Here is a 14,057-nt window from a genome sequence, read left to right on the forward strand (position 1 = left end):
AAATTCTCATTTAATAAGTATAATGTATATCATTTTATGTTCAGAACACATTCTTGGGCACAGTGTGTATCATTCTGTATTAGAAGGGCTCCAGCCAGATGCCAGGAATGAACCCAAAGTGACACAGAGTGTCGTGATCCAGAACCGGGCAAAGTGATCCATTTCTGGCAAATGTTTGCACCACACATAATGTGGCTTCACACTTTAAGTAGAAGCGCTACACCATCCAGACTTCTTCAGCTAGACAACATCCAAATACACAATACAACAATACACAATTAAAGGACATTCAGCTGCATTATGGCTCCGTATAGCGGGACTTTATAAAAGGTGATCCGGAACTGGGCAACTGTCTGTATTTTTAATTCATTTTTTATTAAGTTGTAGAGATTTGCTTTCAGTTTGAGTTTAAGGAAGATAATTTTTAGGGAAAAAAAAAGTATTTGAAATGGAATAAACAAATTAAAACGTGTGAAATACCATGTTCCAATACTTTTGAGTACAGTTGAGAACACTCAGTGGCATGTGTATTTTAAGTGAAATGAAATGTATCTTCACATTATATCTTATATAAGCCAACAGAGCATTAATCAGCTGCTGTCTGCTCATTTCATTCATTAAAATCACCGGAGAAAACACGTATACACAGTGGGGAAAAATAAGCATTTGACCCCGTGGTGATGTATGATGTGTGTGTGTGTGTATATATATAATATATATATATTATATATATATATATATAGATATATATTATATATATATATATATATATATATATATATTTGCTGGTTTTTCCACCTACAAAGCATGTAGAGGTCTGTAATTTTTATCGTAGGGTTCACTTCAACTGTGAGAGACAGAATCTAAAAAATAAAATCCAGTAAATTACATTGTAGATGATTTTTAAATAATTATTTGCATTTTATTGCATAAAATAAGTATTTGACCTCCTAGAAAAAACAGAGCTTAACAATTGGTACAGAAACATTTGTCGCCATTACAGAGGTCAAACATTTCCTGTATTTTCTTGACCAAGGTTTTCACACACTGCAGCAGGAGATTTTGGTCCACTCCTCCATACAGATCTTCTCCAGATCTTTCAGGTTTGGAATTTCACTCCCTCCAAAGATTTTCTATTGAGTTCAGGTCTGCAGACTGGCCAGGCCACTCCGGGACCTTGAAATGCTTCTTACGGAGCCCCTCCTTAGTTGCCCTGGCTGGTGTTTGGGGTCATTGTCATGCTGAAGACCCAGCCATGGACCCATCTTCAATGCTCTTACTGAGGGACGGAGGTTGTTTGCCAAAATCTCACAGTACATGACCCCATCCATCCTCCCTTCAATACGGTGCAGTATCCTGTCCCCTTTGCAGAAGAGCATCCCCAGAGTATGATGTTTCCACCCCCATGCTTCATGGTTGGATGGTTTTCTTGGGGTTTGTTCTCATCCTCTAAACATGTTAAGTGGAGTTGATCCAAAAAGCTCTATTTTGGTCTCAACTGACCATATGACCTTCTCCCATGCCTCCTCTGGATCATCCAGATGGTCTACTGGTGAACTTCAAATGGCCTGGACATGTGCTGGCTTGAGCGGGGGGACCTTGCTGCCCTGCAGGATTTTAAACCATGACAGCATCATGTGTTACTGATGTAATCTTTGTGACTGTGGTCCCAGCTCTCTTCAGGTCATTGACCAGGTCCTCCTGTGTAGTTCTGAGCTTTCTCAGAATCATCCTTACCCCACAAAGTGAGATCTTGCATGGAATCTGAAAGCAGACTGCAGTGGCTCAAAGAGATTATTCTCAGTAAGATAGTCCACGAGCTGCCGTGACACCACTTTTTTCTAGGAATTTTAGAGCAAAATGATAGGACTTGATATCGGCGATAGTTTTTCAATACACTAGGGTCAAGATTAGGTTTCTTAAGTAATGGTTAATCACTGCAGATTTGAAACATTTAGGAACAGATCCAGAAGTTAAAGAAAGATTAATAATTTCCAGCACAGTCAGCCCAAAGAGTGGGCTAATTCCACACCAGTATCTCATCTATCAGTGTCGGGTGATTGTATTTATTATTTATAGTCTGACTGATGTCAGTTGGAATGTGACTGAAACAGTGTAAATGGAATGGAATGTCACGTTACCTTGACAACAGCACCACATCACTGTCAGCGTTTCGTTTTAAAGGAGCAGAAGAGTCTGAGCGGTGACATTCACGTCTCTGTAAAGATCAAATGTCCCGTGTTCTAAAACATCCGTCTGTTGCGGGATTTCCTCAGCTGAATAACGGAATCAGGGAAGGAAAATAAACTTTAGTGAAACTGAGATCAAGGTGTTTGTGTGTCGCAGCAGTGAAATGACAAAAATAAATGCAGTGAGTGGAAACTATGTGGTGATGATGAGTCCATCCATAGTTTTGAAGTCATTCATCGGTGACTAACGTTGACTTGTGGCGTTACATGACATTTCTTACTTTCAACATCACAATCACTTACGGACATAAATTTTCAGGAGCTTTAAGAAGCTTTAACAACTTCACCACAGGAACCAGCCTGAAACTTTATAGTTAACAGAATAAATACATAATAAGACTCAGCCATGTCCAGGCCACAGGGTTTCTGGTCTTTGGCATCAGAATTCTTCATAATTGATGTAAATAAAGTCCAAGACATATTCAGTGACTTGGAAATGTTCATGTTTCCATCCCCTGAGTTGTCTAAAGAAAACTGGCAATAAAACTGATTATTATTTACAGCTTTTATCAAGTTTTAGAGATTTGCTTTCAGTTTGAGTTTGAGGAAGATAATTTTAGAATTTTTTATTCTTTATTTATTTATTGTATTTCTTGTGTTTGAAATGGCATAAACAAATTAAAATGTGTGAATACCAAGTGTTCCAATACTTTGTAGGGCACAGTATCCTAACCTTATGATGAGTGCAAAATGAGTGTGGTATTATTACTGTTTTGTTTAAGAAGGTTTAATTTTCACTGTTGCTGCACTTTGTCAAATCATAGTTATATAGTATATATGATATATTAATATGAAAATATTGAGATACGATAATTTGACCATATTGTACAGCCCTACTGTCAACTAGGTGAAAAGTTTGAATATTATTATTATTATTTACAGGTACATTAAAAAAATCCTTAAGGCATCTGTCACAAGCATAACGCTGAGAATAAGTCCTTGATTTATTTGTGTCAAAACCTTAGCTATATCTCCTACTGTGCTTCAATAGAAGAATTATATTACTTTTCAATAATACCAGGAACTAATGGATAGAATTTCTTTGTTTCAGGCTTCTGCAGACTAAAGAACATACCTCCAACTGTTGTCGCAAGAGTTATGCTCTAGCACCTTATAGTATATATGCGCTGATAATTTCTAGCAATGACTGAACCGAGACCAATAGAAATATTGAAGCTCTGATATATAACCATACCTAAAATGATAACATTTCACAAAAAGACAACCTTTTTAAATTTTGATGGTTATGTCATGTTTTTGAACTAGGCCTAGGGGGGTGTGGGGGGCGGAGCTCCTCCAGAAGCTGAAGGGTTTTAGCCATGCTCATGCTCCCCAGAACCATTTTACTGAAGAAAAGTCTACAGGGTCTAAATGACATGGTCGTTAATGTTGGCGGCATGAAACATATTAGTTTCATGAATACCTTTAATCAACCCATATGTACGAGGTCTATTAGAAAAGTATCCGACCTTATTATTTTTTTCAAAAACCATATGGATTTGAATCACGTGTGATTACATCAGACATGCTTGAACCCTCGTGGGCATGCGAGAGTTTTTTCACGCCTGTCGGTTACGTCATTCGCCTGTGGGCAGTCTTTGAGTGAGGAGTCGTCCACCCGCTCGTCGATTTTTTCATTGTTTAGGAATGGCTCAGAGACTGTTGCTTTGTTTGATAAAAATGTTTTCAAAACTGTAAGGCACAACTGAGTGGACACCATTCAATAAATTCAGCTGGTTTCGGTAAAAATTTTAACGGCTGATGAGAGATTTTGGTCTGGTAGTGTCGCTTTAAGGACGGTCCACGGCGCCTGACGGCGATCTGCGCTTCGAGGCAGCAGCGTCTCGCCGTTTCAAGTTGAAAACTTCCACATTTCAGGCTCTGTTGACGCAGTAAGTCGTCAGAGAACAGAGAACTTTCAGAAGAAGTCGGCATGAGGAGTTTATTCGGACATTCCATTGTTAACGGCCATTTTGTAATGAAAGAACGTGCGGGCAGAGTCGCATGTCGGGCTGGACCCGACCGCGGGGGGTCGCGGCAGGAAAAACACCTCCGTTGGAAATCTTAACGGGCAAGTTGGAACATGCCCAAGCTGTTAAACAATTTCTCAGTTACTCACTTGTTGAAAGCCATTAAAGCCGCCTGAATTCTACAAATGGTTTTCAACACGGAGGTGTTTTTCCTGTTGCGGCGCACACAGATTGCCGAGTCGTCACGGAAACGACTCGGCGAATTTGCGCGTACGTCTTTCATTAAAAAAATGTCCTTAAACAGTGGAATGTCCGCATAAATTCCTCATGCCGGCCTCTTCTGAATCTTCTCTGTTCTCTCACGATGTCCTGGGTGAATTAAGCCTTAAATTAGGATGTTTTCAGCTCGAAACAGGCCGACGACAGCGCCTGGAAGCGCTGCAGGACGTCCCGCTCCGTGGGAAGTCCTTACACCGACAGAAACACCCCATAATCTCTCATCAGCCGTTAAACTTTTCACAGAAAACCAGCTTAATTTCTCGAATAGTGTCCACTCGGATATTCCTCACAGGTCCAGAAAAAATTTGATAAAGCAACGCGCGCCGTCTCGAGCAGCGTGTGAAACAAGGAATTCAGCCGAGAGGGCGGGACCACATCTCACTCAAGGCCTGCCCACAGGGAAATGACGTCACTGACACGCGTGAAAAAACTCACGCATGCGCACGAGGGTTCAAGCATGATTGGTGTAATCGCATGTCATTCAAATCCATATAGTTAAAAAAATAAATAAAAGGGTCGGTTTATTATCTAAGAGACCTCGTATGTATCATACAATAGTTTATCATTAACAAATTGTGTCAGTTTACAGGCATTGACATTAAGCTTTTTAGTGTACTTGTCCATAGGACAAGTAACCCTGGCGGTTTACTTGGTTGTCCGGACAAGCGAGCGCCGCAGGCGTGAGCTGCGTGAAGCGTGCCAAAGGCACGCGATACATACGCCAATGGCGCATGTCACCTCAGGGTGTCTGGGGGCATGCTACTGTGGGAGTACTGAAATTACACTTTTTCATAAATTGCTTCTCTCCTGTGTGGGTGGTAAAATTGAATTTCCAAAAAATAAATTTTATTACATATAGCATGCACAGCCTCTTGCCTTTTAATCTGTTAACCAAGACAAAGCTCATAATGTTTCTCTCCTGCGATTTTTCATAATTGGTGAAAAAATTAAAATAATTGGTAAATGCCGATATACATCTGCTTCTCTCCTGTGTGTTTTCTGAATTCATCACTGTTCAATGCATGATCATTTACCAGTATGTTTTTTATAAAGCAAATCAAATTATTTTATTTCAATATTTAAAAATGCTTTACTGGTCCACAATTGAAGGAAAATCCTGACAGACATGGCAGTATATTGTGTTGTCCTCTTCTTTGTGCCCCAGCCACAGATAATCCTGTGTCCAGCTCCTCACAAACTTCCTCTCTCTTCATACCTCTTCTTTGAAGCTTCTACACTTGCAGGGGTTGATGCTTTGTGTTTGACTGGTGTTTTCCCTGGTATCTGGCCCGGTTTCAGAGGTTTTAGAAAAGACATTCTGTTCAATATACGAGGTCTATTAGAAAAGTATCCGACATTATTTTTTTCAAAAACCATATGGATTTGAATCACGTGTGATTACATCAGACATGCTTGAACCCTCGTGGGCATGCAAGAGTTTTTTCACGCCTGTCGGTTACGTCATTCGCCTGTGGGCAGTCTTTGAGTGAGGAGTCGCCCACCCTTTCATTGTTTTTTCATTGTTTAGGAATGGCTCAGAGACTGCTGCTTTGTTTGATCAAAGTTTTTTCAAAACTCTAAGGCACAACTGAGTGGACACCATTCAATAAATTCAGCTGGTTTTCGGTAAAAATTTTAACGGCTGATGAGAGATTTTGGTCTGGTAGTGTCGCCGTAAGGACGGCCCATGGTGCCTGACGGCGATCTGCGCTTCGAGGCGGCAGCGTCTCGCCGTTTCAAGTTGAAAACTTCCACATTTCAGGCTCTGTTGATCCAGGAAGTCGTCAGAGAACAGAGAACTTTCAGAAGAAGTCGGCATGAGGAGTTTATTCGGACATTTCATTGTTAACGGACATTTTGTAATGAAAGAACGTGCGGGCAGAGTCGCATGTCGGGCCGGACCCGACCGCGGGGGGTCGCGACAGGAAAAACACCTCCATTGGAAACCTTAACGGACAAGTTGGAACATGCCCAAGCTGTTAAACAATTTCTCACTCACTTGTTGAAAGCCATCAAAAGCCGCCTGAATTTTATAAATGGTTTTCAACACGGAGGTGTTTTTCCTGTTGCGGTGCACACAGATTCGCCGAGTCGTGTCCGTGACGACTCGGCGAATTTGCGTGCACGTCTTTCATTACAAAATGTCCTTAAACGGTGGAATGTCTGCATAAAGTCCTCATGCCGGCCTCTTCTGAATCTTCTCTGTTGTCTCACGACGTCCTGGGTGAATTAAGCCTTAAATTAGGATGTTTTCAGGTCGAAACAAGCCGACAACGTCGCCTGGAAGCGTTGCAGGACGTCCCGCTCCGTGGGAAGTCCTTACAGCAACAGAAACACCCCATAATCTCTCATCAGCCGTTAAACTTTTCACCGAAAACCAGCTTAATTTCTCGAATAGTATCCACTCGGATATTCCTCACAGGTCCAGAAAATATTTTGATAAAGCAACGCGCGCCGTCTGGAGCAGCGTGTGAAACAAAGGAATTCAGCCGAGAGGGCGGGACCACATCTCACTCAAGGCCTGCCCACAGGGAAATGACGTCACCGACACACTGAAAAAACTCACGCATGCGCACGAGGGTTCAAGCATGATTAGTGTAATCGCACGTCATTCAAATCCATATAGTTAAAAAAATATATAAAAGGGTCGGTTTATTGTCTAATAGACCTCGTATTCTTCAAAAGGCATGTTAATTGATGCGATGTTCGTTATCTAATGTTTCCCACCACAGCATCTCGCGAGAAGATGCTACGAACGCACACGCCATACAGTGGTCTAGTGCACACATGATACAGGGTTCCCCCCAGAAATGGGCTAGTGGATGGCAATCACCTTAGTATTTCTTCTGTTTTTCTTGTTGATTAATGCTGACAAATTATACTGTATTTTTTTTGTCTTTCTGATGCCTGATTCTGTTTTTTTTTTTTTTTTCTCTCTGTTTAAGGTGCAGCTCCATCCAGAGATGGGAGTTGTGTTTGTGTTGGCGACCCTCCTGTCCTGTGCACCAACAGCATTTCTTGTATATTCATCCGTAAATTGTTTCTGTAATTTATGTCTGTATCATGGTCCAAGCAGAGGGCCACCCCTTTGAGTCTGGTCTGCTTGAGGTTTCTTCCTCAGAGGGAGTTTTCCTTCCCACTGTTGCTCTGGGAGTTAGTAAGGTTAGACCTTACCTGTGTGAAGCGCCTTGAGGCAACTCTGTTGAGATTTGGTGCTATATAAAGGGAAAAAAAAAAATTAGTGTAGTGGTGCTGTTGGTAATTATCCCCGAGGCGGTGGACTGTGAGTCATTTTGACTGGTTTTAGATACACTGAAAGCAAGAATAATAGACAAAAAAATTACACTTATGTTGTAATATCAAAGTTCTTTTTTGTATTTTTTCTGTCTATGTTAAGAAAATAAATGACATTGAAAAGTTTAAAACACACTAATATTTGATGGACAGAACATTTGCTCTCTTCTTTAAAAATGACACACTGGACCTGTGCAGAGATTTTTCTGTCATGTTGACACTTTAGCTTTTTTTCAACATTTCTGAGTGGAATTGCATACTTATAAAAAAATATATATATATATATATATATATATATATATATATATATATATATACGAGGGCTGTCCGTAAAGTAACGGTCCTTTTTATTTTTTTCAAAAACTATATGGATTTCATTCATATGTTTTTACGTCAGACATGCTTGAACCCTCGTGCGCATGCGTGAGTTTTTCCACGCCTGTCGGTGACGTCATTCGCCTGTGAGCACTCCTTGTGGGAGGAGTCGTCCAGCCCCTCGTCGGAATTCCTTTGTCTGAGAAGTTGCTGAGAGACTGGCGCTTTGTTTGATCAAAATTTTTTCTAAACCTGTGAGACACATCGAAGTGGACATGGTTTGAAAAATTAAGCTGGTCTTCAGTGAAAATTTTAACAGCTGATGAGAGATTTTGAGGTGATTCTGTCGCTTTACGGACTTTTCACGGTGCGAGACGTCGTGCAGCGCTCTCAGGCGGCGTCATCAGCCTGTTTCAAGCTTAAAACCTCCACATTTCAGGCTCTGTTGATCCAGGACGTCGTGAGAGAACAGAGAAGTTTCAGAAGAAGTCGGTTTCAGCATTTTATCCGGATATTCCACTGTTAAAGGAGATTTTTTTAATGAAAGTCGTGCGAGCGGATTACAGCGTCAGCTCGCAGCCGCCGCGACGCTCCGTCACAGGAAAAACACCTCTGTTGGAAGCCTTGAGGACAAGTTGGAACATCTCCAGCTGATAAACAATTTCTCATATACTCACTCCACTGAAAGCCATCAAAAGTCAACTGGATTTTAACAAATGGTTATCAACACGGAGGTGTTTTTCCTGTGCCGCCGCGCCGCGTCGGCTGCGTCCCGACGCGCGGACCCGTCCGCACGTCTTTCATTAAAAAAATCTCCTTTAACAGTGGAATATCCGGATAAAATGCTGAAACCGACTTCTTCTGAAACTTCTCTGTTCTCTCACGACGTCCTGGATCAATAGAGCCTGAAATGTGGAGGTTTTAAGCTTGAAACAGGCTGATGACGGCGCCTGAGAGCGCTGCACGACGTCTCGCACCGTGAAAAGTCCTTAAAGCGACAGAATCACCTCAAAATCTCTCATCAGCTGTTAAAATTTTCACTGAAAACCAGCTTAATTTTTCGAACCATGTCCACTTCGATGTGTCTCACAGGTTTAGAAAAAATTTTGATCAAACAAAGCGCCAGTCTCTCAGCAACTTCTCAGACAAAGGAATTCCGACGAGGGGCTGGACGACTCCTCCCACAAGGAGTGCTCACAGGCGAATGACGTCACCGACAGGCGTGGAAAAACTCCCGCATGCGCACGAGGGTTCAAGCATGTCTGACGTAAAAACATATGAATGAAATCCATATAGTTTTTGAAAAAAATAAAAAGGACCTATACTTTACGGACAGCCCTCGTATATAACCCCTCATTGTCTTGTTTGAACAAGAGCTAAATCGGGACTGATTTGATTGTCAAATCAGAAGCAAATTTATTGCCAAGTAAGTTCTCACATACAAGTAATTTGATCTGATGTCACTGGTGCATAAACAACAATAATAAAAAGAAAATGAAAAAATAATTCTGGAAGAAGTAAAGGAGTAAATCTGCTCTTTTAAAGATGAATCCTGAATGAAAAAAACTTTCTGATTCAGTTTTTCACACTTTACTGTTTCACTGTTTACTGAGGCTGTGTGCTGAAGATGATCGTTTGTTACAATTGTTTTCCTGCTTTTTTTTTACGTCTAATAACACTGTTTCCTCCTCTCTCTCTGTCTCCTCTTTCTGTCTCTTTCTCTCTCTGTCTCTCTGTCAGTGGTGGGCACAGATAACCAAAAAATAAACTTCGATAACAGATAATCAGATAACTGAAAAGTTATCTTTGATAAAGATAAAACAATAAACCACCCAAAAATGTATCGGAAGTTACAAATAACCGATAACAGATAAATTGCAATATTATCTCTGGCACATTTACAACTGCTAGTAAAACAAATTTAACAGCTTCTAGTAATATTAAAAGTAACAACAGACCCAAACAATGAGACCACACTTTTCTTTCAACATTCTGCCCCTGCTGGAAGCTCTTGTTTACTACAGCACTCCCAGCACAGAGGCACCCTGAGAGCAGCCATAAAGCCAGCTCTCTACCAATTACAACGCTCCGGTCAGGCGATTTTTCATGCAGGAATTTTTTGGGCCGAGTTTCATGCAGGAATTTTTTGGACCGAGTTTCAGGTTAATCGTGCGTCCTGTATCGTGTAGTGTACATGGAGTATCAAGCTGCGGTCAACATCTGACGACCACATCCTGATCACCGATCGTATGGACGAATGAGAATCAAACCTGTTTGATATATTATTGTGGTAAACCCAGAGAATATATTCACAAGAGTTTTAGGCACTAGAGTTTAATGCTGTTGTCCGTGGAGCCTGAACAGAGTGTCTGAAATGCATTTGTCCTGTCGTGACGTACTGAGATTACATCATCTTACCCATAATGCACTGCGGGGCTCAGCATGTACTCACAAAACCTTAAAAATTAGCACATTACTTTAAAACTAAAACATATATCTGATATTTTCACTTTGTAAAACTTCAGACATGACAGTAATTTTAAATAACTTGTCCAAAATTAGTTTGGTAAAATTTGAACCATAAGTTAAAAATGTATGCCTCTGGATGACTTAGGTGATATTGCCAGCATATCGGTATGGTGTTAAAGGAAATGGTTTTTTTTTTGTTTGGTTTTTTTTTGGGCCTTTTCTTCTTTGTCTGCAGAGGATTGAGACGCTTTTCATACAAGCAGTTCTCTTCTGTTTGCAGAGGTTATAACTGAGTCTGTTACAAGACTTTTAACAGATAGGTGCTGAACTGATTTTAAATTTTAAAAATGCTTGTCGCTGTTCATCTTTGTTTACTTTGTTTATCGGTTTAAAAGTTATTGGACAAAAATTAATCGGAAGATAATTGGTCCGATAATGGTTTTTAAAGTTATCTAAAAAGATAATCCGATGATGAAAACATTATCTTCGATAATTATCTGTTGTCGGATTACCGGAAGTGTGCCCACCACTGCTCTCTGTCTCTCTGTCTCCTCTCTCTGTCTCTTTCTCTGTCTCTGTCTCTCTCTGGACTGTGTCCGATGAACGGTTACTCAGTGAGACTCAGATGAGGAGGATCACTGACATTGTGAGGGAACATCAGCTACCCTGTTTCGTCAATGTGGGAGCTGATATTCATGTTGTCCAGCATCCATGTGGCTCTGTGTTGGGGACCCCAGCGGCTGGAGAAGGTCAAGGACATGACCATGTATAGAGAGTTGGGTTTGGACTAGTTTGTCTGAGTGGTTCCTTGGTCTGGTGGACTCAGTGACATGTGGCACCAGTACATCCCTTCAAATCTGATCAGTGCTTTAATGTACTAATGTCTTCATTTTGTGTGTTGTTGTGTTTGTTACGCTGCAGATGTGCAGCAGCTGTTGGTTAAAGAAGAGGATCCTCTTGAGCAACAAGACTGTAGCTCCAGTGTGGGGCAGGATGACCCAGATTCACCACACATTAAAGAAGAGAAGGAGGAAGCTGGTGTCCTCAAGTTCAGGATGACTCATGTAACTGTGAAAATTGAAGACGATGAAGACAAACCTCAGTCCTCACAGCTTCATCAAAGACAGAGTGAGGAGAAGAGGGAAGCGGAGCTTCCAGGCAACGACTCAGCTGAGCACATAATAGAATTTGATGGCGAGGACTGTGAATCAGAACCAGACACAAACTCTGATCCTGACAGTTATTTACAGCCTTACAGTGATAAAGACAACATTACATCAGAACCTGGGATTGAAGTCAGTGACAAGTGGAAGGAGACCAGAGAGACAAATAAAGCCCCTTTAAGTGAGATGAAACTGAACCCTGGTGAAAAACCATTTGGCTGCTCCGAGTGTGACAAAAGATTTGGATATAAAAGTCATCTAAATCGACACATGAGAATTCATAGAGGAGAGAAACCATTCAGCTGTGCTCATTGTCCCAAAAGGTTTTTGGTTCGGAGTGACCTACAGAGACACACAAGGGTTCATACTGGAGAGAAACCGTTCATTTGTTCCATTTGTGGGAAAAGATTCATTGACAGTTCAAGCTTAGGTCAGCACATTAGGTGTCATAATGGGGAGAAACCTTTTAGTTGTTCAGTTTGTAACAAGTGTTTTGGTCGGAGGTCAAATTTGTTGGTCCACACACAAAGTCACTCCAAGGAAAAAGTCTTCAGCTGTTCAGTTTGTGGGAAAACTTTCACTCAGTATTCAAACTTAAGCATCCACAAGAGAATTCACTCTGGTGTGAAACCGTTTACTTGCTCAGTGTGTAACAGGTGTTTCACACAAAAAACGAATCTGGTAAATCACATGTCAGTCCACACGGGAGAAAAAAGGTTCAGGTGCCGCATTTGTGGGAAAGGATTCAGCAGGCATGAAAATCTGAAAAAGCACCAGTGTGTTGGTGTGGTTGTTATGGAAGATGGCAAACTCAGCTCTTTATAAATTCATCTGCTCGACAGCTGCAATCCAGCCCCTGGAATCCTCGCCAGTTGTTGCTCCACCCCCGGAATCCTCGCTAGATGCTGCCAAGCCCCAAAATGCTTATCTACTTACTGATAGAGACTTTTAAAAATTCACTGAAGGTGGAATTTTTCAAAATCTGGTGAAAAAGCATCTCTTTTGCACCCAAATATTTTGCCCATTAAAATGACCAAATACAGCATCACTCACGTGTTGGGGCTGAAAAAAAATCCTTGGAAGTTGACATGTAAATATGATTCAAAGGAACATCAAATGCATCACACAAAAAATATGCAACAGCAAAAGAAAAAAATTGAAAAACTGAAGTGGACCTTTGTAGTTTGTATGTGTAGTGATGGACACGCCCCTGGAGGTAGCCGCTCTTTCATATCATTTGCTGTTTAGAATGTCCATCTCTGTGGACACTGGACATGTCCACAGAGATGGACATGTCCACAGAGATTGTTGCTCTTTCATATCATTTGCTGCTTAGGAATGTTTCTGCACAGTCTTGGATTCTGTTCAACCTGTTGTAAATTATTACACCCAACACAAAGGTGTATTATACTTAGTGAAATTTTAATTTTTAATTTTCTCTTGCAGAAATAAACTTCAGCTGGGACTTCCTGTGGAACTAATTTAAAGATTCTATGTGCATCTTAATACTGTGATGAGACATCTTAGTACAGCAAATAACTAAGAATTGTTCATATCCATTTACAAGCACCAAAGTTTGACTTTGTATACCTTTTGGTACATATTGTAGAAAAATAACGTTAGCCATTTGAATTTTCAATATTATTATTGAAAATTCAAATGGCTAATGTTATTTATCTTTTTTTTTTCCAACTTTGTTTATTGAACATTTTTAAATTGAACCCAACATATAGCACAAAACAGTTTAAACATTAATTCAGTTTACAAAAATTGCTACATGTCAAAACCCACCCACTTCCCCCCTCTAAAGGCCAAATAGACACCCATCACAAAAAAAAAAAAAATCGATTCTAATCATCCTCCAAAACGTATACAATATTCAGTGAGTTGATATATTGTAAAAAAGGATCCCAGGTGTTATGGAAAGTTTTAACAGAGCCATTAATTGAAAACCTCAGCTTCTCTAATTGTTGTAAAGTACTTCGCGAACCCAGCGGACATGTGAAGGGGCATGGGGCAATTTCCAATTCAACAGAATCAGCCTCCGGGCCAGAAGCGTAGTGAACGCCAGGGCGCGTTTAAGTGCTTTTGGCAGGCCCGAAATAGGGGGAATACCAAAGATTGCAGAAATGGAGTTGGGGGTAATAGTGCAGTGATAGGCCCTACCCAGCACATCGAAAACGTATGTCCAAAATGGTCCCAGCTTAGAACATAGCCAAAACATATGTGTGTGATTTGCTGGTGTCATGTTGCATTTGTCACAAGTATCGTTCACAGAGTGAAACATTTTTGCCAGTCTCGCCTTTGTATAGTGAACC

At 40.8% G+C, this 14,057-nt stretch overlaps 1 protein-coding gene across 1 annotated transcript in view; it reads left to right on the forward strand.

Moving 5' to 3' along the window:
• The window catches only part of LOC117525401 (zinc finger protein OZF-like), a 108,493-nt gene extending 95,224 nt beyond the window's left edge, over nucleotides 1-13,269 (forward strand). The window contains exon 2 of the mRNA XM_034187263.1: nucleotides 11,498-13,269. Coding sequence (XP_034043154.1) covers nucleotides 11,498-12,564 — 1,067 coding nt within the window. The 3' untranslated portion in view covers nucleotides 12,565-13,269. The remainder of the gene's footprint in view (nucleotides 1-11,497) is intronic.
• Nucleotides 13,270-14,057: the final 788 nt, after the last annotated feature.

The sequence above is a fragment of the Thalassophryne amazonica genome, chromosome 14, assembly GCF_902500255.1.
Source record: "Thalassophryne amazonica chromosome 14, fThaAma1.1, whole genome shotgun sequence".
Lineage (NCBI taxonomy): Eukaryota > Metazoa > Chordata > Actinopteri > Batrachoidiformes > Batrachoididae > Thalassophryne > Thalassophryne amazonica.